We start from the raw sequence: 25207 nt of genomic DNA on the forward strand, positions 1-25207 counted from the left end.
ATCTAATTTGCCAGCGCAGGTCTCTTATTAAATATCTGCAGCAGCGGATTTGCATTCAGGAGTCTCCTAATGGGTTTAGCTGCCCGGCAGAGCTCTGGCTCAGTGTTTATGTAAGCCTCCATCTTTGAGAGAGAAGAGAGAGTGACATTGAGGACACACACTCGCACACACACTGAGAGAGGAGAGAAAGAGATACACCTTTAGAAAAAAAAATGTAGTCAGCGCTTCAGAAATACGATGCTTTCAGGTGCTCTTCGAAATCTCAGTTTTCCGAGCTCAGCTGTGGCTGCCAGTGGTCTCTGTGATTGGTTGCTAGTGAATCAAGCAGTGCAGATGTTGTGTATCCAGGAAGAAAAAAAAAGAAATTGCCTTGATAAACACTCTCCATTAGGTGACGTCTAGACCAGATTCAGTCCCTATCAAGTTAAAAGCAAGGGAAATAAAAGAAAAAAGATTTATTTAATCTGTCTTGAAAGCTTTCTTCTTTGATATAAGATTGAATGAGTGACTAAGGACAGTAATAAGATGATAACAGTAGGGGATCTGAGCCTGGCAGACCTGCAGTATAGACTACAGGCTGGACTTGTAGACCTGCTGGTGGGCCTCTTAAAAATAATGTGAATTTCCTGTTGTCACGTGAAAACTGTGTGTGTTCAAGATTAGGTGATTACTGGTGTGTGTCATAGAATGGATTAACTCCAGCACTCAGTAAGGTCCCTGTGTGTGTGTGCTTAAGGCTATCTTTGTGCAGACCAGTGGTGTAAGTTTTAGACCTTTGGAAAGTGTGGACATTTTGGTTGTTCCATTTTGTAAAGCGCCCTCAGAGGGCTGATGGTGGGTTCATTCTTAATTCAGGTTAGAATTAGGATTAAGACTTGGGCATTATGCCAGTGTCAGAAAAGCAGAAGTACCAAAAATGATGGCAGAAATCCATGGACTGGTGCTCCTGGTTAAACTGGAGTTCAGTTCAGAGGACTTTGTCTGGATTTGGAAAGGTTAAAGGGTATTACACTGCAGTCAGCCAAAGATATTATTTGCTAATCAAGTAAATAAAAAAGACTTAAAATAAATTAGACTTAATACATTTTTAAATTTGGGCTAATTTCCACCTAAAATTAAATTTCTCATTCATGTACACGTTGACTCCTTTTATAAATCATAATAATCTCATTGTTTCAACTTTAACAGCAATAACAACGTAATTTTACGCTTTTGTTTTTTATATATATTTAAACCTCACTAACTTGTCCAGTTGTAGTTTGGGGCCATATTTAGCATTCTTTTGTTGCTGGATGTGCTAGCTGTTATTCCCATTAAACAACACAGAGACACAATTATTGAGCTTGAAGTGAGGCTGGAGTCAGCTGTAAAACAATGAAATCATTGTGGAAGTTTTTTTTTAAATTACAGAACAACTATATAACTCAAAAAATGATAACTTCTGGCATGAATAGATAGTTTCATCTATAAATGAATTGTGAGTGAGTGTGTTCACACACCAGGCAGCACTGCAGGAAGGGGTTAATATATGGAACACCCAGTCATCTCAAAAGGATGGTTAGTACCCAAAAGAAAGAGTGACCCAAAAAGGTTTTAACCACTTAAAAAAATGTGACTAAAATGCTTCAGTGTTTCTTTCATATCAATTCATAATTGTGACAGGAGCAGATATTGTGTATGTTAAGCTTTCCTCATCATCTCACTTCTGCTATTAATTATCAAATAGCTCCATCTTGGGCAAACATCTCCTGGAAAATCTCTGTTGTTGACATTTTGGGTTTGTGGTTCCCAACATGTGGTCTGGTGGGGGTCCTTGAGAGGGCTCCAAATATAAAGTACATTTCTCTGTTTATTTCTTTCCTTTGTGTTGTGCAATGACAGCAAAGAATTACATTTTCCGAACCATATGTTTGTCGTTTCCTTCTGTCATCACCCGAGTACAGACAGTCATAAAAATCTCACATCAGCCCTCTCCAACCACACTCTCTCTGTATATGGGGTCTTTGGCATGAAAAGGAAACCCTGTCAGGGTATTTAATTGGCTGCCTGGTAGCAGGGTGGCTGTGGGACAGTGGGACTGTGACGTGGAGACAGAGGCAGCGATTGGAGGACAGACTGGAATTATAAGGGGAGGGTGAGCCGGAGTGAAGCGTCCCATAGAGCAGCCGGCCTCAGATCTGGCACTGCAGGACGCGCACAAGTCTGTGGAGTCAGCCCTCCTCCGCCTTCTCTCACCATGCATCCAGCAAGACTCTCAACTCGGCAGTGACAAGCGTTTCCGAAGTGACAAGTTTTACAGCTGAGTATTTGCGCAGAAAGACCGAAATCGAGGAGAAACTTTGCGTATTTCCCTGCACATTTTTCTTTACGTCGCTGGCAGTTGGAAGCAGGCGGAGTTAAGCCTTTCTGGGGATTTTTTTTCCTTATTCAAAGGGGAATATTCTGTTCCAGTCTCTTCACCAACATGGAGTACACTTCATCCCCGAAACCGCAGCTCTCATCCCGGGCAAATGCTTTCTCCATAGCAGCCCTGATGTCCAGCGGGAAGCCCAATAAGGACAAGGAGGCGGAGGAGAACACCATCAAGCCTCTGGGTAAGAGAAGAATTGAAGAATTAAATCAGAAAACTTAAACAGGCTCAACGTGAGTTTAGTTTTGGGGTTACACTTTCGAATTACTTCGAATTGCAGTTAAACATCCAGTAATAAAAGCGAGTTTATCAACGAATGGCGTTTGTAACCTCAAAAAATGTGGAACCGTAAAACAAATCAGTCACTATTTTACAAATAACGATGCGTTATAATAAAAGGAAAATGCTGAAGAAACAAATTAAATAAAGATGAACTGTGATAGCAGTGAGGTGAGGTTCTAGTCTGTAAAATGTAAAAGGAAATTCGTGAGGATACATAGAGTGACAGTAAACATCCATGCAATTTATTATATACGTTAATCAAAAAGTAATGTGTTCAATGAAAGAGTTTTTAATATTTAAATGATTGCAAATAAAAAGGCTCTAAATTGACCCTGCGCATTCATTGTTCCAACATTTAATTTCCCTGTATTTTAAAGAGCATTTTCTTTTTTAATTCTTTATATTTTGTTTTGCCAATCGAATCAAAAGACGAGCTGCTTCTCCAAAATATTTTTTTTAATTTTTTTTAAAGCAGGCATGTCAGACAAGTATTACACTTTAATTTTCAGATTTTCTGTAAGAATGTAAATTGTGCTTCTTCTCATTAACGACAGACGTGTTCTACAGAGCTGATATGTGTGTTTATTTTATTTTACCTTATCCATGATAGAAGTTGCTCTAGTAGAAATGAGGTATTATAATAAAAAGATTTATTACATTTATTATGCTGCAACACAACAGCATAGCAGGATATTTTAGCAGAATGTGGTTACATACTTGCTTTCCCTGTTTAAGACAAAATCTTGCAGTTGTTCCTGATGACATCAAAATCAAATGAGAATAATCATCCCTGTTTCTCCACAAATCCACCTTAATTAAATAAAACAGAGCAATTCGTGGAGAAGTCCTCCTGCAACCAGCAGTCCCTGGCTGACCTGTCCTCCCTGGACGGGCATGGGGACTTCAGCGCGCCCGCCGTGTGCACGGAGCCGCTCATCCCCACCAATCCAGGCATCCCAAGCGAGGAGATGGCGAAGATCTCGTGCAGCCTTGAGACCAAAGAGCTGTGGGACAAATTTCACGAGCTCGGTACTGAGATGATCATCACCAAATCTGGAAGGTAAACTACCGCTAATTTTATTTTCATATTTTGATGTAACCTATTTATTGTCCCATAAATAGGCTATAAATATATCAGAAAAAAAGACGGGTGAGAGAAAAATAAAAGACGATATTGTGAGAAATACAAATAGAGAAATGAATTATGGTTCGTTTTTGTTTGGAACTTCTTTGTGAGCCTTTTGAAAGTTGAAAAAATAAAATTAGGATAAAGCTCCTCTGCAGCTCTGTCTGACTTTTCTTTAGATAGAGCAGCGATCTAAACAGGAAGCTGCAGACATCTGATGACTTCCCGCAGGTGCTTTGAAAGGACATTTACACCGTGATCTAATGTTTCACTGACCCAAGAGCCACCTGAAAAACACACCGCAGGTTACTGTAACATAAAGGCAGACACTGCAGCTGGTCGATGTGAACCTTATTCACAAAATTAATAATAATAATAATGATATATATACATGGGTGTAGTTTTAAGGGAAACGTGAGGCAATGTTAAGGACCTGTGAACGAATTCGTGAAACTTGAACTGCATTTAACACATTTACGGACATTGGTGAGGCGTAGCGTCAAACCCAGCAAATGCAGATTAATAATTCACTACTCAGAGCTGTATTCCTGCACTGAGTATGGCTTGAAAACACAAACTGTTTGTGAATATCCGAAAAAAAAGTTAACTGTGCATTTACTTTATTTATTTTTATTATCTTTTTAGCAAGCGCTACATTTAGAAAGACCAGTGTTCTAACTCAGCAATTATTTCTTTCTGCTCTAACAAAACACCATTAGGAGGATGTTTCCAACCATTCGAGTCTCTTTCTCCGGGGTGGACCAGGACTCCAAGTACATCGTGCTGATGGACATTGTCCCAGTGGACAACAAGCGTTACCGATACGCTTACCACCGCTCCTCCTGGCTGGTAGCCGGCAAGGCCGACCCCCCTCTCCCCGCCAGGTAGGCAGACCTAAACTCCCTCTCTCTCTTTTTAAAATATGTATACCTTTTTTTTTTTTAAATCCTCTGTGTAGACTTGAATTTGAATATGAAAATGTTCCAAAGACATTTTCAATATTTTGAACGACTTTCCAAGTTAGATGAAATGACCGTAATTACGTTGGAAGAATGGGTGGATATTCGAAAAACCTGAGAACAATTCACTAATAATTCTGCTCTTTTCTGGCACTTATGAATGTTTTCTACCTGATTTATTTCAGTTGCAATATCAAACTTTATTCTTTATGAAAATATGGACACCGCTGACTCTCTTCTGGTAGGCTGTTGTTTATGTAACCTGACAATCAGTTACATTTTGTCTTACCTTTAACTAAATATAATCAACTTATAAAAAAGTGGAGAGCAGACTTATATTGATTTGATTCAAGAAAGAGATCATTTGGAGGCCTCTTTTCAGTAACTATTCATTCTTATTTATTTATTTATTTACATAGCTAGCCATTTATTTCAAGAACCTGGATTTTAGAGCCCATATGAAGATTGTAGTCTTCACTTAAATGCTGTTCAATTAAAAAAATGCATTGATATGTGCTTATTAACGACTTTTCTATAGTTAGCCTATTAAAACTTTTGAGATTAGGAATTATTAAATCTTACAAAATAAAATAAACACAACATATAATAATACTGAGTAAAAAAAAAACATTCTGACAAAGGTGTAATGCTGTTTGGCATTAATGACTTTTTGTGGTAGTTTTACATGTAGCGTAGCTAATTCGATCTCACACCAAGCGGCTGTTGTGAATTTATAAACAGGGCGTGTTAAAGTAGGCCTACTTAACCTCATAATTATAAATACAAATTCTTATAATTATTATTATTATTATTACATCACAGTATTTATTGTAATTTCAATTAATTGGTTAGTCGCTAAGCGATTCTTAATTTGCCAGTTTGCTGAACGTTGATTGGATAGGAAACGAACGCCTTTCAGCCAATCAGAGGTGCTGTTCTTTTCCCCCGCAGGTTGTACGTCCACCCAGACTCTCCATTCACCGGCGAGCAGCTGATGAAGCAAATGGTTTCCTTTGAGAAAGTGAAGCTGACGAACAACGAACTGGACCAACACGGACATGTGAGCACCTGACTTTTCTTCTTTCTTTTCTTTCTTCACATCTTTTTGCCTCGAAACAACACGTCAAGTATTTATCTAGCATCATGGAGGCTTTAGTGTTTCGAAACCCCGTGAAAATGAGTTAAGCTAGCTTCATTTCAGGTGAAATATACGACTTAAAGCAAATTGTTCTTTTAATCCTCCCTTCACTGACATCATCATGGCAAGGACAAGCAGAGACCAGAACAGTGCCGAAAAAATAATAATAATAACTGTCATCCATTAATAAGTCAACAGAAGGGCACAGTCTGGGAAACGCGGCAATTATTAGTTTAAAGGGTGTGTGCACTTTCTCAGTCCAAAAATAGCACCTCAATTGAATCTATTGAGGTGGATGTCTCCAAAACAAATATACAATGTGATGAGCACATAAAATTAAAAATGCTCTACACTCCTTTTATTTATTTTAGTTTTGCCAGATTCTTTCTTCTGCCGAGTAACAGTGGAATGCAGCAGTAAAAATAATGCAGTGTATACATATAAATACATATCATGCGTTTAACAACGTATAATATATACAAAAGAATACATTGCAAGACTATTTTAAATTAAAAAAAAAAAATAACAGTAATATCGCTTCTTACCCCAATAATTCTTCTCATGCTATCATATAAACTGAATGCACACAAATTCCCATTATATACTCATCCGCCATTATTTCTGTAACACTGCAGCTTAAGTCTGATCATTTGAAAGGTCAGCAGCAACGGTAAAGACATGAAATTTACTAAAATATCACAAAAATATAATGACATTATATATTTAGAATTTAGAAAGCGATTTAAACATTAATTTTTAACTTTATAAACAGAATAATTGCCCACATATACACATGAACACACACCCACCACCACCACCACCACCAACAACAACAACAACAACAAAAAGTGGTGCAGAAATATAACTTTGTACTCTTAAAGACTGAAGTTATGTGCATAATATTCTATAAAATAAAAAATATTCGGCATAAAATTTTGATTACCTGTAGCAGAAAATTACGTTTTCCAATTTGAAGACATCACTTTCAGGTATAAATGAATTTTTCATCTCTGGGCTTCTTGAACCTTTTTTTCTGACAATGAATACTTGAGCCAGTTACTGTGAAGCAGTGTTTTCATATTGCATTATACTTTTTATACTTCATTTATTTTATTCTCCAAAACTACAATTCATAGTAAGGAAATAAAGAGAAGCAAGAAAAGAGAAAATATATCATAACCAAATGTAATATACATATAAAAAATTACATATATAAAACATAAACCACAGTATGACAGGGAGGGGCTAGATTAGAAAGACTCAGCATTTGCATACAAATTCACTTTATTTAGCTTTACACACCCCGTGTTCATAGCCTTTCAAATTTATACTAAATGCTTAAAAAGATTTTTTTTTTCTTTATGTTTTTAATGGCAAAATTATCCTCCATGCAAATTAATCTTTTCTCAAATACATTTGTCAATTCTCATTTTGTGGATCATCTTTGTGGAAATCTTTTAAAATGAGTCACAAATGTCAGTATAATTTGGTTTTTATATTTGTAACTTTGATGAAATGTTTGGGAACTATTTTATGCTGCACATTAATAGAACGCTTGTGGATTGCCGAGTATATCCAGCAGCAAAAGGGTGTGAATTGGATTGGGTAAAAGTAAACTGAAGTTTGTGTGTTCACACAATGAATAGTCACTGCGACAGTATGACTCCCTGGTATGTTTTAATGGACAATAATAGTGCTTTGTGGTGCAGAGATGGAATATATATAATCGAATAGAATATATCTGAACTTGATCTTGATGCACTCTGTTGACTCCAGTGAGCTTTCACATTATCATCATCATCATCTACATTTCACTGTAAACTAATTCTTGCTCTTCTTGTCCTCTGCAGATCATCCTCAACTCCATGCACAAATACCAGCCACGGGTCCACATCATAAAAAAGAAGGACCACACTGCCTCGCTGCTCAATCTCAAATCTGAGGAGTTCCGCACCTTCGTCTTCATTGAGACTGTCTTCACAGCTGTCACAGCCTACCAGAACCAGCTGGTGAGTGATTGTTGACTCCTGCAGGCTTAAGGACTCTGCCAAAAATCTGCTGCTGGTTCCCATGAAATTTTTAAATTATAAAGATTGCCACAAGCTCCATTTAAGAGTCAATCTGGAGCCTTAAATTGTATCACATGGGCCTTATCAGCACAGCGAGTTGTGCTGCCTGAGCAATTTAAGGACTTCTCATCCTTGGAAAGGGTAAAGGTTGAGATTAAAAGTGCACTTTAGACCTAACGAAGATCGAGAGATACCAGGTAAAAGCTCAAGCGTGCATCCATTTCTGCCTTTAAGACAGTATAGTGTAAATAATATATACAGTACAATATATCGAACAACTTTGTTATTTGATTGACACCATATACCGTAATTAAAGCTCATCTTTGTTAGTGCCTCATTGGTGGGTGTATGTGTTGGACATGTATACAGTTGGTTGTTTCTATACCTATTCAGTTTAAAATTTCATCTGTAATAAACCCCATGACGCTAACCTGAATGTGTAAATCAAATAACACAGTTGTTCTGCATAATGAAAGTGCTGAATAGCTTGTCTGCTGTCTTTATCCCCTTCTTTGTGCACCTTGTAAGTAGGTGAAGTTCATCCAGAACAGAATTTCTATAAGAAAATCACGTTTCTTATGATTTTTAATTAGTTGTGAAATTCTCAGTTTTCCCCAATAAAACTAAAATAATTGATTAAAATTTTGTGACCTGCAAACCTTTTGGTGCTGTGCTGGTGGAAATAAATAAATAAATAAATCTGGTCATTAGAGCTGAGAAATTGTGCTGCTTTTCCTGTGTGTCCCTTTATTTACTGCTTCTTTTGTAGCACAAAGAGGAGACATGCATACAGACATTAAAAAATATAAATAGCTTTAAAACCTGGCTATGCTTTGGGCTTCTGTGGATGTGGTAGCTGCAGAGAACCAGCGTGAAGAGACATGTTGACTCAAAAAAAAAAAACAATAAAATGAGGTGTCAAACCTGACCTGACTGACTCGTTTCACTCTCCTGCTCCTGTGTTTTCCCAGATAACCAAACTGAAGATTGACAGCAACCCGTTCGCCAAAGGTTTCCGGGACTCCTCGCGGCTGACGGACATGGAGAGGTACATGGGATTCTGGGTCCTGCACTGTTTGTTTACCTCTCTCCCCACCGCTGCGGATAAGATACACGATTAGGGGGGAGTGTTAGATAGCCGGGGTTGCTGCTCATTAGTAAATACAGAAGCTGGAGTGTTTATTTCCCTCTGTTTGTGTCAGTGGAGAACAGATAATCCATGCTCCACATACTGTACTCTGTCATTCTTTCTGTTCTTGCTTTCACATCTTTTATTCTTGTTTTCTTGTGTCTTCATACAACCCTTTTACTTTTTATTCCCTGTCTTTGCTTCAATTTTCATTCATCCATTTTTTTAAAAATGGTTTATATATTTCTCCCCAGTTTTGTCTTTTTTCTTTTACTTGGTATCGGTACTTTTCTTTATTTTCCCTTTTTTGATTCCCCTCAATCCTTTTTCATTGTCCCCTTTTCTTTAAAATTTTCATTTTACTTTTTCTTTTCCAGTTTTTTTTCTAGTCTGTGTATTAGTTTTATCCTTCTTCTTCCTCGTCTCTATTTTTATTTATTAGTTCACATTCTCTTTGCTTACCTTCTTGATCATCCTTCCCTTGTATTTCTTTTTTCTTTCAGTCTTCCCTTTCTGTCCTCCCTCTTTACCTTCTTTGTTCTTCATTTCTGTCTGTCTTATCTTAAACAAATTTTAAACACTGAAACTCCCAGCTATCATCCTCGTTTCTTTCCCCCATCACTTGTGCTCCCCCCCCCCCTTAGTCCTTTTATCTTGCTTTTCCTTTTGTTATATGTTCTATTTTCATTTCTCTATATTCTGCATGAACAAGAAGAGTTTGTCTGTCCTTTATACACACACACACACACACACACACACACACACACACACACACACACACACACACACGCACACGCAGAGTTATAAATCACCCCTCGAAAGGATTTTTTTTTTATGAACGCTGCCAAAACACACACTTCTCGTAATTCCCGATTCCGGCACTACGGCCAAAATCAGCTGACAAAATCAGACCATCTGCCCATTTCCTTCAATCAAATATCCCAAACAGAGACTGTCGAAAAACAGCCAGACAAACACTCCTCCCTCCTCCTTCTCCTCTGTCTTTCTCTTTTTTGAGGGCTGTGAATTAGACCAGATCAATTGATCTTAGGGAGCTGCAGAAATCACATTAGTCTGGAGTCGGCCACTGCACTAAAACACACTGTAATTCAATTGGCTGCAATGACTGATTGAAACCAGCATGCCCCGCCTCTTCCCCTCCTTGTTTGCCTCCCGCCTGACGCTGCGTATTGTGGGAGTTCACGGTGGCCCCTCTGCCGGAGGGGCCCGACGCTGATAAAAACACACACATTTGTACTCCTCTGCTGACAGATATTGCACTTTCCTAACCTAATTGGAGGCAAAGGGGCTGCAAGGAGGGGGGCTGCTAATGTGAACGCATGGCTCTCGTGATGCAGACCACTTGCCTGTCCACCCAGCCATGCACACGCACTCGTGAACACTCACTACCCCCGCCCCCCCCGCAACAATTTGTGTCACTGTGTTTGAGAAGTGCTGTCTGACAAGACTCAAATGAGCTAATGCACTTTGTTGGATAGTAAACACACACAGAAGACGCGCACACACAAACCAAAATCTACATGCACAGTCAACACAAAGGTTAAAATACACAAAAGGGAAATTCACACTTAGACATGCTGCCAAAAAAACATCACGTAAAGAGGAAAGATCCTGTTACTGCACAGAAACAAAGAATGGACCAAAAGGCAGATACTAGAAAATTGCACTGGTATTAAAAATAAATCTGTGACCTGTCAGTTTCAGTGTCACTAACCCCTGAACATTATCACATTAGATTATAGGTGAAAAACCCAACTCGTTTTAATTTTTTTTTTTTATTCTGATCTTGATGTTGTATCTGTTTTATGTTGTCAGACATTAATGGATAATTGAAGTTTCTATCAAAACTATTCAACAAAACTATTTTGCAACTATTTTATTAAGCTCCTAATCAAATATTCTAGAAATTATGTTTTACAAAAAAAAGTGACATAGTTTCTTTTTTGTTAAGTCTGCATCTCATCAAATAAAAAATGTCTTTTAAAATATTTAAAATGACAAAAAGAGATTTATTTTGGGGCTCTCTCTTCGGCTTTTGCTGTAGGGAAAGTGTTGAGAATCTGATCCACAAGCACTCATACGCCCGGTCGCCGATCCGAACCTACGCGGGTGACGAGGAGAACCTGAGCGAGGACGGACACGCGTCACACACCAGAGGTAAACGCTCATAAATGCAGACACCACAGATCCTGTGAAAGCATTATATTTAGTAGATTGCTTTCATTTCCTTTTTTTTTTCATCTTCCATATAAAATAGAAACTCATCATTCTCTTCATCATTTTCTGCAGTTACAATTTAAGTTAAGGAAGTTTACCATTTAAAAAATATAGGTGTACTAATATTTGAGGGATAATTACAGTGCCACTGATAACCGAACATGACCTAGTGAGTGTATGTGGGAAGAAAACACTTTAACAGCTACTAATGAACAAATACTTGGAAAGTATATTAGCAACTAAGAACTACAAAATGCATAATAAAAATAATATAGAGGCTATTTGTCATATACACAATATATGACAAATATGATATTTTGATATAGTATTGATATGAAAACCAATATCTGAGTTTTCTACTAAATGTAAACCTGTTTGTTTGGGGGGGGTGTTTGGAGCTTTATAACGTCATAGAGTCAGGAGAGAGGACTTCATTTTAGCTGATGCAACATCCAAAAATAACTGAAAAGAATAAGACTGCAATGTCTACACAAAGCAGGAATCCAAAAAACAAGCAGCTAAGTAACAAAAAAGGAAGAAAGTAAAACTAGAACAAGAAACTCACCTTTTAAAAAAAAAGTATCACAGTATAAATAACTAATACTGAGACATGAAGACAAACACTTTACATAATGAAAGATGCAGGAGAATAAAGTAGATCAGGGAAACTAGAAAGATGGCAAAACAAACTAATACAGCAGATGTAGTACAAAAATCCCAGAGACCATGACAGGAATTTAAAGTTGGTTTAAATCCAGTTTTATTACATTTATGTGAGCCTTTTTCTGAAATCTATTTGTATCCCAACTGAACTGACATTCATCTGTCTCTTGTAGGCTCAGCGTTCACCGCCTCAGATAACCTCTCCCTGAGTTCCTGGGTCACCACGACTTCAGGTTTCTCAGGTTTTCAGCACCCACAGTCCCTATCGGCCATGGGCACCGGCACCGCTTCCCTGCCCCACCCCATCCAGGGCTCCCTGCCCCCTTACAGCCGACTGGGCATGCCGCTGACACCCACCGCTCTGGCTGGAACCATGCAGGGCAGCGGCCCCTCTTTCCCCTCCTTCCACATGCCACGCTACCACCACTACTTCCAGCAGGGCCCCTATGCTGCCATCCAGGGACTCCGCCATTCCTCCACTGTGATGACACCATTTGTATGACTCCATCTTGGGGAGGAGATGGATGAACCTCGCTCTGACACTCACCCGTGTTTCGGAGCATCAAGCTCTTTCCTCACTCCTCATCCAGTTTGTATCTTTCCCTTCGGTCTTTGTAAATAGTTCACCTACAGTAAGTGAGGTGACGGTCGTGACATAAAGAGGATGAGGTGTACTGACAGCCAATCAAAAAAGGACTGTGGCGCCATCCTTTGGACCTGCGGAAACACCAGCAGATCCTGTGGTTTCTACGAATGCTTAAAAGACACTGTACAAACACTTGTGACCTCAATACAAACTAAAAAATCTAATGCAAGGTGATAACAGGAGCATGTTTGATCTTGGCCCTTCTTGAACAGAAAGTGGATCTTTGACTTATTTAAAGAAACGAGTAGAAAACCCTGTCTTCCCTTAAACAGGCACTAATGGTAGCAGGGGCTCGACCGGCTCTAAAGATGGCAGGCAATTCTGTGGTTCTCCAAAATGACTCACAACTCCACCGGATGGACACCGAGGCTCAGTCTGTGAACATTCCAGCATGTCATCAAGGCGGAGCAGCCATCTCAGGTTTCCTCTGTTTTGGAGAAAACCAGCCATATGTACAGTTGAAAGTTAGAACTTAACACTGTTTCACCCACAGTGTTTCGAAAATAATGTCAAAAAACATGTTAAAATGCATTGTACAAAGGCAAACGTGCTACATTTACTCATAGGAAAATTGTCACTGTGGAGTTAAACAAATAATAGGACGCATGCTGACTGCAGTAGACATACACACTTTATATGGAAAAATATGAGCCAAAAAAAAAATAATGAAAAGGTGCTTTTTGCTTTGTTTAAAGGACCAGTTAATGGAAGCAGCGAAGTTGCTCAAACCACAGATGTATTGAAAGAGCTGGATACCATGCTACTACTGCTGATTTTTTTTCTTGGTGCCCGTTTAAATCTCTATAGACACCTGAAACTGAAGGTTAATATGATTGCTGTTTGTTTAAATAGTGTTTAATCAGTGATCTAGAGGTGATTTGAAAAAGATCCTAGCAAGAAGATCTTTCTGGCATTTTTAGGCAATTTTCCTCATATTTTAGTATTCCTAAAAAAAAATGGCACTCAAGTGTCATTCAGAGGAGTCACTTTTAATTATGTGTAACTTCAAGACAAAGTACAGTCTAAACTGTTGAGTTACATAACAGTTCACTTGCACCACAGTTGTCATGAAAGGGGAAATTAGCTACAGAGGCCATAACCAGTTTTTGTCACAGGCTGTAAACCTGTTTAATTCTCCTGTAAAGTTGGGCATTTTAACCTGGGTCAGCACTGACTCACTTTAGCAACGAGCCTCAAGTGGCCATTTAGGGAACTGCAGTTTTTGGCACTTCAATTTATTCCAGTTCTTATAACACGTCCATGGTAAACACATGCAGACCTTTAATCTAAGATTCATCTTTGAATTTAACACAAGTCCCACCACGGACCAACAGCAAACTTTCTAGACAGAGGTGGAGACAACCCAAAGCTATCATGGCCTCGTAATCACCACGTTTATCTGTGATAGAAGTGTCATAACATCGAGTTCTTCAGCATTTCATTTTTTAATTACCTGATCAACTTTACTTCAGCATACAGTGTAGCTCAGTGACTTGTCCTTGACATCTGAAATCAACGATCCAACACGCCGTGCTTGCTCATCTCTGTGGAGTTGAGAAAGTACGCTTGGTTTGACGAAAGTTTAAGAATGATTTCACACAGACTGATGAATTTCACTATCTTTGTATAGTGACTGGACTCTAACTAAAATCACTTCAATGACACCTTTTTTTATATATAGCTGTATATTAATTTGCTTAGGTTAGTGAAAGTGGTTGAGTGGCCCTTATAAATCTACTCTGACTGGCCTCTAATGGGCTGAATTACGACTCATTCACTGTAGTCTGTTTTATATCAAAAGGCACATAAAACAGCGTGAAATGTACAGTAGAAATATAAACCCCGACTCCTCCTTGCTTTCAGCCTTTTGGTGGTCTGTCTTCATTGGGTGTTACAGAGGCTGAATGTGTGTATGTGGTGACAAGACACAGCTGGAAATATTGGCTCTTGGGTCTCATTTAAAGCATGCAGAAATGAGGAAGTTGGCTCACACACTCGGTTACAGTCATTTATTTTAAAAGCTCTGATGACACACAACAAAGTCATTTTAGCCAGTATCTGTGGTCTATAACTGAGTCCTAAAAACTGCAGTTGATGATAAACCATCCAGGCCAATATGCAGACTGACATCAATGTAATCTGAGCCTTTATGCCAGAAAAATCAAATTAGTTTGTACTCAAAAAGTGAAACGATTTACCTTAACAGTTCGATTAGTTCAACCTGTGCTGTGGTACAGACTTTCATTTTAAAGATGAACTCAAGAAATAAAAAGAATAATCCCATCACTACTGATAAAATGTGCGGTATGGATGGAGTTTTTTTGTTTGGTTTATTTTGTGTATTTTGATTAAAGGTGTCCCTTTAACACTTCTCTGCAGTTGCACAGCGATCAGCACAGAGAAAAGATTGAAATTAAGCTGAAAGAGCAACATGAGTTGGTTAAACAAACACTGTAAATGTCCCAGTTTGACTCATACCATATATTAACATCACATGTAGCCTAACGCAGCAGAACATGGGTGTAAGAGTTGGCAGTACCTGATTTTATCTCAGCTGTGTAGTGAGCAAGACGGGGAAATGTACGTGTTGTGGAAATCAAAGTCCTTTTCTGTTGTTCACTGAATGGTGATTTCCATGTTGATGTAAATGTTTAACACCTCCGAGTCGCAATTCACCACTGAAAATGATTCGTTTTCTAAATTGTTTTGTTTTTAATGCCATAATCCAAATACACCCAGTGAGATTGTGTTTTGATGATTTTTAAGTGCAATATATTTATTTTATTCTGCTGTATGGAAATAATGTGTAATGTACTATGCCGCATCTAAAAAAACAAACAAAAAAAGTTATTTGTAAACCATGAGAAATATATATATATCACCACCCAGACACTGAGCGCCTTTTATTGACGTTTTTTCATTTACATCTGCTTGATCAAAATCACAGATACTCAGTAATGGAATGAAATATTTATGTTTTGTCTTTTCTTTAAAAAATAGATTATAATCAGGTATTTAGAAAGGTTTGTGTAATGCTGAAATAGAGTAAATATAAAAGCAAAAACAAAAGTTCAGTATAAAAAAACAAAACAAATGAAGCATCATCAGGATTTAAGCTGCTTCAGCCCATCCTGCATCACCACCTAGTGGTCAGTCTGCATCCAAGCCTCACTTAATGCTGATGGTATTTTTTTGCTCTCTGAAACTGAAGCTTCATGGACTTTGACAGCTACACTAATCAGAAACACCACAAGTCCAGATAATACCAAAGAGCTTTGTGGTTTTGGTTATGCAAATGATGAGAATTTTAACATTTTCAAACTAAGGCTGTGAGTTACAACACAGCATTTAACTGCATTCTATTAGTGTTGTGGTTTATCTCTAAATACTGGAAAGGTAATCCATTTCAGTTCAATACAGAACTCTTTACTTTACTGCGACACTGGGCAAACTAATACCAAACTATAAGCCTGATTTTAGGTTTATAACTTGTGTTCATTGTAAAATGAAACCATACCTATGTTACAGTTTGGAGCATTGAGCGGTTCACAGGTGATAGCAGGAACTGATGCCACAGGTTAACCGGAGTGAATTTGAAGCAGCTACATGAAACTCAGCTGCCATTTATTCAAGTCTTTACATCTGTGCTTCTTCAACTGACCTCCACAAAATTGCAGAGGAGAGGAAGTTGATATTTACAATGGGGGCGGGATTTTTTAATTCAGTGGTGTAACATCAGGCCGCTGCTGCCCTGCTCCGACTGCAGAGTATAGAAAAAAAATGTGTGATATAAATGATCTAAGCAGGAGCTAAAAAAAAAAAAAAAATCACACTATATCATCTCTTTAAAAAAGAAAAGTGTAATTTATTTCGAATAATTCTGTATGTTTATTTATTTATATATATATTGATTACTAGGAAACAAATGAAAGTGGTCACTGCACTGGTATACATATCTCAGCTATGTTTAAAAACTACCGTATTTCCTGCTTTTCATAAGCATGGCAATGAAACCCTGATAAAAACCAGGACATAGCAGTACATAAAAACTTTATCTGGGTGCAGAGGGTAAGAAAAAACATGAAGCACAATTAAGATGATACAAACTATAATCAGGACCAGTGTTGGTCAAGTTACTTGAAAACAGTTACTAATTACTGATTACTTCTCCAAGAAAGTAATCCAGTTACTTCACTGATTACTTATTTTCAAAAGTAATTAGTTACAGCAATAGACCTTTCAGCCCAATTTCTGCACAATCCATCATATAAAATTGAATCAAATTATTTTCAAAAGTAATTAGTTACTTTATTACTTCTATTTATTATGCATAATACAATTTAATCAAATGCTTTAAAAATTGCTTTATGAGTTTTAATCTTTTAACTTTATGCACATTGCATCAAGCAAAAATTAAATTATATGTTACTGTCTTTGTCTTGAAGAAATGTATTTAACATTTAAACCTATTTTCTGCTTATTCCACCATATAAAATAAAATAATGGTTTGTTTACACTCACTCTTTCAAATAGATGCAAGTAAAACACAGCAAAAAGTAAATAAAATCAAAGACTCAGCGCCAGTAAGTCCTGTCTCTCTTAAATCTACTGTCACCTGTTTAGTAGGAGTGGGGCCGGTGGAGGTTTGCCTGGTGCCGCAGTGGTCATGTCAGTGGGGGGATCTGGGGGTTTCTCTGTGAATTTCACATTCCTTTGGCAGCGTGCTAGGTGCTTGCTCAGATTTTAAGTTTAATTTTTCGCTGTAGAAAGAAGTTTTCTTCCCATGCAGGGTGTACAGCGGACGCTGATGTTTTTCTCACTTTTTAAGGAATCAAACTCAAAGGAATGTCAGTACGTCCACGCTTTAGATGCTGGATGGTCGTACTCTCTCCCGCACTCCATATTATCCATTGTTAATCTGCACGTCTGTTGCTGCCACAGACTTTGCACGCTCCTATGTCATTGTCATGAGACACAAACAAAATTACGGTTTTGAAACGCAGTAATGCAGTGTGCTTATGGGAAAGTTACAGTAATCTAATTACTTTTTTTGCAGTAGTAATCCCTTACTTTACTCATTACTGAAAAAAGTAATCGAATTAGCGTTGCTGCCCATCTCTAATTAGTACGAACTTAAAATCCTTCAGACTGCCTGCAGCAGAGTTTATTCTTACTTGTGATGTTTTACTTCCATGAAATTAGCCTTTTAAATTCATAATAAATACAAACAACAAACATAAAAAGAAAAAGCATCAAAATGTGTGCTTTATGCCATTCTGGAGCTTCTTTCACTGCATTTGGACTTGATTGGACTTTCAACAAGTGTCCAAGGCGACTATGACAGTTAGCCATCATGAACAAAACAAGGAAATTACTACCATTGTTAAATCAATGTCCACGTGTCCTTTTCCTGATAAGACACACTGAAAACTGACACAAGGGTGGAATTTTTGTTTCCATTATTGTTAATAGAAATATTATGCAGGAATTGGGTAACCATGTATTTAAAATATCTTGAGAAAATGATTTAAGGTTTTACCAAAACTGTGACCTAATTAACAGCTGATCTAAAGATAATACGTTGCAACGGATGTTCATACTTATTCTAAACATTAAAATAAATGATGCAGATACCTGAAGCCAAGAAATTTTAGTTTTTAAATTTTAATTATTATCTATTAAAACATCTAAATGCTTTAAAATATATATATCTTCTTCATCACACTATGTTTAAACACTTCACCACTAGCAACGAAGAAATATCTGATGTAAATATCAGCCAACAAAGCCGATATTGGTACCAACATCAATATCAAATTTAATTTTAAACAGTTAAGAGGAGGTTAAGGTTGCCACAGACAAGAACACAAACATCCACTCAAGAAGTCGTTCAATTAGCTTATTGTAGTGAATCGACTTTTGCAACACCTGTGAGGTGATGTGCTTTGAAGGTCAGTTTAAATCAAAGATTTGCAACTTCATGCATTTATGTTTTTTTAAGGAGACAATCTTTATGGCAGTGCTTGAGGTAAATGCCTGAATGTGTAAAAAAAAAAGTCATTTCATTTCTAGAATACATTAAAATAAACAAGTGAGAAATGAAATAATCTCAAAATCGACATCTTTTAATGCAATCTAGAACATTAAAAAATAGAAAACAATGTGTGCACTGATGACTCTGTTGCACACTCGCACATAAAAACACAAGCAGAAAAAGTCTTCTATCACCAGACGCATCACCCGCCACCGCAGACGAACTGACGGATCGATGGCTGGACGTTAGTCACTGTTTCACCAGGAAGAAGGCCCTACTTCTGCCTTGATAAGAATCGGTTACATCCTTTGAAAATAAATAAATAAACAAATAAATAACATCCAGCGTGGCTTTGATTGGATTAAAGGGAGAAGGGAAGGGCAAGACAAGCCACCATGAGGTATGGCCCAACAAATTGGAGCTAACAGTCGGGCCAGAGAGTCCATTTTGGGGCATAATTTACACAGTGAGGAGCATGAGCTGAATCTAATGTCATTTCCATCAATTTTGCATTTTGGACCCCTTTTTTGCCTCCCTCGGGCTTTTAGCGGTCATTTGAATCATCTGGCAGAGGACAGTCGGCGAGCATTACAATGTCGGAGACGACATTTAGCAGCAGAGTGAGAGGTGGTTCTTTATGGTGTGGTGACTGGCTGCAGCACAGCAGTGCGTATCCACGGCTGCACCATCTCACAAATGGCTAACAATATGCTAATAGGTTAAGAGTACTGAATTGCTCCAGACAAGACACTTAATGGATGCTTTATCTGCAGGTCAGGAGTCTCATCAGCTGCAATCTCTCCTGCCAAGACGTGCCAAGTCAAATTTAGCGATAAAGTGCTTTTAACAAACAGGCCGCAAAGTGCTTCAGGCAGGACAAAGGACACAAACACACGGGAGAGTTTGTGGTGAAATGTGAAACCTGTTGGCAAACAATGGAAAATTGTTTTAGAGGAAATACACCTTGAAAGCAAAGTTGTCCGAGGACAGACAGATACGACAGGAATTCCTGACAAAGTACAGTCTAATTTCACTTCCTGCCCACAAACGCTTGGATTTCTACTCAAGAGCAGATGATTTTGCCAAAAGGTTTCCCAAATGTAGTCTGACATTGACGCTGCTGCAGTGGTTTCCAGATTTCTTCTGATATATTAGTTTTAGTAATGCCATTACGAGATGAGAAAAGTAAGTACAGTACCTGACTTCTTCCGTATGCTTCGCCACATTTCAGAGGGATTTTATACCATTACATTACCCCGACAGCTATGTTTACATGGGCGATTGTGACTTTGAAGCGTAGCATTGCTTTGAATATGATTTGACTATATAAAGAACAATAAAAAGACCTACTTCTTATAGATAGGTCGTTTTATTGTTCTTCACTAGAGGGTAAAAAAGAATATATAAAAAAATGATTTTAGTTATCATTTAGACATCCATTAGTAGAATTATTAACTGTTATGCGCATAAGTCATAATTGCCCCCATTTTAGCTCTGTTTTGGTCTCCACCAGCTTCTTTTCAGTGAAGGAGGTGCTTTCCCTGAAAGCAGATTCAAATTATTTTGGAACACGAACTGAGAAAACGAAAAGCATCAACAGTAAAGAGCAGAGCAGTGATAATTCCCACTTGTTACCAGAGATGGGCAGTAACATGTTAATAGTAACACGTTACTGTAATCCAATTACTTTTTTCAGATAACTAGTAAAGTAAGGGATTACTATTGCAAAAAAAAATTATTAGATTACTGTTACTTTCCCGTAACCACGCTGCATTACTGTGTTATTAAACCATGATTTTGCTTGTGAGAGTGTCTCATGACAATGACGTACGAGTGTATAATGTCTATGGCAGCAACAGACGTAACAACCTAGCACGCTGCCAAAGGAATGTGAAATTCACAGAGAAACCCCCAGATCCCCCCACTGACATGACCACTGCAGCACCAGGCAAACCTCCACCGGCCCCACTCCTGCTAAACAGGTGACAGTAGATTTAAGAGAGACAGGACTTACTGACGCTAAGTCTTTGATTTCATTTATTTTTTGCTGTGTTTTACTTGCATCTATTTGAAAGAGTGAGTGTAAACAAACCATTATTTTATTTTATATGGTGGAATAAGCAGAAAATAGGTTTAAATGTTAAATACATTTCTTCAAGACAAAGACAGTAACATATAATTTAATTTTTGCTTGATGCAATGTGCATAAAGTTAAAAGATTAAAACTCATAAAGCAATTTTTAAAGAGAGACTTTTTCATTTGATTCAATTGTATTATGCATAATAAATAGAAGCAATAAAGTAGTTAATTACTTTTGAAAATAAGTAATCAGTGAAATAACAGGATTACTTTCTTGGAGAAGTAATCAGTAATTAGTAACTAATTACTATTTTTCAAGTAACTTCACCAGCACTGGGCAGTGTGATGGCAGTGCACTTTATTTACAGTCTGCTTTACTTACGGTGCTTTTCAGCTCCTCACCGCCAGCTCAGCGTTGCTTGCCTGCAGCTGTTGCTGCTACTCCTTCTCTTCCTCGGGCCCTAGCATGCTACTAAAATAGGTGAGACATGATGGAATTGATGAAGGTCAGCTGTGACATCCAGCCTCCCCTAGCACTGCCCCTGAACCCCCTGCTCCACCCTTCGTCTGCAGCTCAGCCACAAACAACACCCCACCACACAACTGTTCACATTTACATCAAAATGATACACGATAGCCAGAAATTGGGTGAACTTGAAAGAAAAACACAAACAAGTACAAATAAATCGGATTAGAAAAAAATATATATATAAAAATTATTTATATAAAATTTATATTAAAAATGTATGTATTGAAACTCATTAGTGTTGTGCAATACTGCAAACTTCAGTATTGATCTGATACCAAGTAAATACAGGGGCAGTATTGCCTGTACTTCTCACTTATGAAGGCAGCTTATGAAGAGAGCAGTCTGGTTTGCCTTTTGAGATGAATTCTCATCAATTTGCACATTCGGAACATGTTTGAGGTACTTTTTTCATTTCTAAACAAAGCTAATAATGGATCCAAAAAATTCACTGGGCTATACTGAACTTAGAAGATAGTTTTGATCCTATTATTATGGTGGCCCTGAGAGGCCAAACGGACTGCAACTTAAGAAAACACCAGCAAGAAAAATGATGCAAAAGCACACAAAACACAACGGAAATAGGAAAAAACAGATTTCCAAAAGCACAAGGGAAGTGTTTCTGGGGAGACAATATCGACGGACCAGTTGCAGGAACCAAAATATGCTAAGAATTGCGCAGGGAGACACTTAACAGAAGTGGAGGATCTATCGGTTTTGTGAGAAAACAAAAGATGAGAGGTAAGTGTGTTAGCCTAACTATTAGTCTAAAACTCTGTCATCAGTATTATATGAATCATGATAAAACACACCTACCATTTTTTCAGTTCCTGCAACTGGTCCGTCGGGTTATTGTCTCCCCAGAAACACTTCCCTTGTATTTTTTTCCTATTTCTGTTTTCTTTTTTCCTATTTCTTTTGTCGTTTTTTCCTATTTCCGTTGCAGTCCGTTTGGTCTCTCGGGGCCACCGTATATTATGCTAGTACCGTCCAATATCAAAATCAGCGTTGGTATCGATACTGTCGATATCTGGCTCAATCCATCCACCTCTATCTCACATTTACACAAAGAATGTTAACCTTGTGCAAATAAATCCATGAGAAGAGACTAATGGCTCTAAACTGACTGCTGACTGTAGGTGTGAATGTGAGAGGATGTGGTTGCCTGTGTACATCTCCAGGGTGTACCCTGACTTTAGCCCTGTGTGATCTGGGATAGGCTCCATCACCCCAAAACTCGGTTAAGAAAACAGATATGTGGAATTCAGCATTAAACCAAGGAATGTAAAATCAGGCAGAAGTAAAGACAAAATGGGAGACAAATATCTCAAAGTCTTAAAAAAAAAGGGATAGATATTAAGCTAATAAGTCATCTCGCTTCCCTATTCCTTGGGGAACTTCCCATTGCCTGCTCCTCCTGAACAGAAGTTCTGAACAACAGGTGGGCGGGGCTTCTGTTCAGATCTGTGTACCCAAGATGACCATATAAGAGATCCCTGGTCTCCTTTACAAAACCAATAGTAGAAAAAACTTTACTTATTACTCCACTAAACTCATTACTTAACATAATCATGTTTTCTTTGAACATCAACCCCTGCAACAGAAAAATATTTTAAAAAAAAGTTTCTGTCATATATGGTCAATCTATTGTAAAGTTGCCGAATTGTAATAATGACTTTGTCCTGTGCTCTTGGTTGGGTCTGTCTTGAAAAAGGTTTTAATCTCAGGCAGACTTCTATTTGGTTAAATTAAAGGAAAATTGAATTATACTCAGTATGGGACACTCCTTGATCAGTACAGTGAAACTCAGAGTAAATATCAAATTTGAGCTCTAAGCATATGCAAAAACAAAGGGATTTTTTCCTGATGTAGATGCACTTATGTTGGGCACCAATTGAATCACAAGATAATCACGTAAATCACAACATATCCTGTATGCACAGTGCTTCTGACAGTCGACAGCAGCACAATTACACTGGCCAAAAGACACAAACAGAAGTTTTACTTGCATTAATGGACACACCCAAAGAAATCCACTTAACATGTAATATAATTACAATGAAACCCATATATGCTAGCCTACCACACATATACTGTATATTAGTATCGACAGATATGCTTTACATGAAATGTAGAAAAAAAACAATTTTAGTGGTCTTACAAGCACAGCAGGCAACATTAGCTAAAGGCAGGGCGGCATCAAGAAGGCGTCTGACCATAAACTAGCGAAACGTTCATAAATAATGACTGTATAATTTTTTATTTATTTTTGTATAACGATGGCTGATATGGCATAAGTATTGGTGTAATATTGATTGGCTCTAAATATAAAGTTACCTCTGGCAACTGCCTGAGGCTAAAGTCTGAAGTTTCAAATGTAATATATACTCACCAGATGCTTTATTAGGTACGATTGCTGTTACAGGGTTGGAACCCCTTTTTCCTTCAGAGTTCCCTTAATGTCTTTGTGGCAAGATTCAACATGCTGCTTAAAAAATTCATGAGAGATTCTTTTGATAGATATTGACATGATAACATCAAACAGTTACTACACTTCCATGATGTGAATCTCCCTTTCCACCACATCTCAAAGGTGCTCTATTGGACTGAGATCTGGAGACTATGGAGGCCATTTGAGTAGAGTGACCTTACTGTCATGTTCATGATGATCTGAGCCTTGTGACATTATCCTGTTAGAAGCATCCACCAGAGGTCTAGAGGAACACTGCCATAAAAGGATGAACGTCATCAGCAACAACACTCAGATGCTGTGGTGTAAATCGCGCTCATTGGTTCTGAGAAACCCAAAATATCCCACACACCATGACACCATCATAAGGTAGGTTGGATCCATGCTTTCATGTTGTTTATGTCAAATTCTGACCTTACTATCCAAATTGAATAAGAGAAATTGAGACTTGAGACTATTTCCGATGTGATAAAATACTGTAAAATGCACCCACAGTTCCTCTTAAAAACTAGCTTAAGATATTTAGTTTATGAAGTAAAGCCAAAAAATCTTACTGTTGTTGGGCTAGGTTTGCTGTGAAACTGACAGAAACACTATATGAAGTTAAAACTATAAATATGACAAAACTAGATCAGTTTTGTTTTATTATATATTGTTAATCCACCTTCCATAACTGGAAAGCATTTTGAGTCAAGCTTTGTTGTTTTTTGGATGTGTTTGCAACAGCCTACAAAAACGTGTGACTTAACTTGAGGATAAATTTACAGAGAATTCACAGCAATTAGTTATTTACTGTCTCTCTGTTACTGGAGCAGCAAAGCAAACGTAGGTGTTTTTCACTGTGTGACATATATGGATACATCCAAAGTAACACCTGGCCTAAACACACTGTACCACGTTTACAGCATGTGCTCAGTCAAGGCACTTTTACTGAAAGCACTGCATCCCCATATCATCCTCACAGGTGTCACACTCCATCTCTCCTCTCCATCTCCTCCCTGTTCACCTAATGAACTCAGTCTATCTCTTCTCCCCCCGCTGTGGCAGGTGTCCAGCCCAACTGCTGCCTCTCCGAAGACAACGAGGCCTGATAGCAGGGAAACAGGAGTGAGCCGGCTGCATAACAAGGACTTATTATGATGATGAAATGTCCTACAAGGCCCCAAACACCCTCTTAAAGAAATCTCTCCCACTGATAAGGGGAGTCTCAGCCTCACCCCGGAGCTGTGTGGAGGTAGAGGAGAAAGTGTGTGTGTGGTGGTGCGTCCTAACCTGATTGGATCGGCGGCTCAGAGGGGGCGCACGTTACAAAATCAAATGGCCGTCAAGCCGCTGTCATGCATAATTAATTGGACCTTCCACTCCCAACTACACAAAAATCCATGGTCATTCGATTAGGGGGTTTTGGAGGACTCTCTGAAGTGCATCGCTGTCTGA

General features: G+C 38.1%; 1 protein-coding gene across 2 annotated transcripts; it reads left to right on the top strand.

The window, feature by feature from the left end:
• Positions 1-2152: 2152 nt before the first annotated feature.
• Positions 2153-14922, top strand: tbx20 (T-box transcription factor 20). 2 transcript variants are annotated; one of them, XM_040030673.1, is made up of 8 exons: positions 2153-2594; positions 3521-3752; positions 4538-4702; positions 5729-5837; positions 7766-7924; positions 8956-9032; positions 11176-11291; positions 12188-14922. In XM_040030673.1, the coding sequence occupies exons 1-8, from the start codon at positions 2465-2467 to the stop codon at positions 12514-12516; spliced, it is 1317 nt and encodes a 438-aa protein (XP_039886607.1). In that variant the 5' UTR covers positions 2153-2464; the 3' UTR covers positions 12517-14922. The 2 variants fall into 2 exon arrangements, with proteins under 2 accessions (XP_039886607.1, XP_039886608.1); XM_040030674.1 differs by having other exon boundaries at positions 11179-11291.
• The last annotated feature ends 10285 nt before the right edge of the window (positions 14923-25207 follow it).

This window comes from Simochromis diagramma, unplaced genomic scaffold (genome assembly GCF_900408965.1).
Source record: "Simochromis diagramma unplaced genomic scaffold, fSimDia1.1 OVJJ01000361.1, whole genome shotgun sequence".
Taxonomy (NCBI): domain Eukaryota; kingdom Metazoa; phylum Chordata; class Actinopteri; order Cichliformes; family Cichlidae; genus Simochromis; species Simochromis diagramma.

What these genes read in the sequence shown, in the direction of transcription:
- tbx20 (XM_040030673.1), top strand. Translation starts at nt 2,465, where the DNA reads ATGGAGTACACTTCATCCCCGAAACCGCAGCTCTCATCCCGGGCAAAT. An exon ending in GACCCCCCTCTCCCCGCCAG is followed by an intron (nt 4,703 to 5,728) that starts GTAGGCAGACCT and finishes TTTCCCCCGCAG; the next exon opens with GTTGTACGTCCACCCAGACT. An exon ending in CAGCCTACCAGAACCAGCTG is followed by an intron (nt 7,925 to 8,955) that starts GTGAGTGATTGT and finishes GTGTTTTCCCAG; the next exon opens with ATAACCAAACTGAAGATTGA.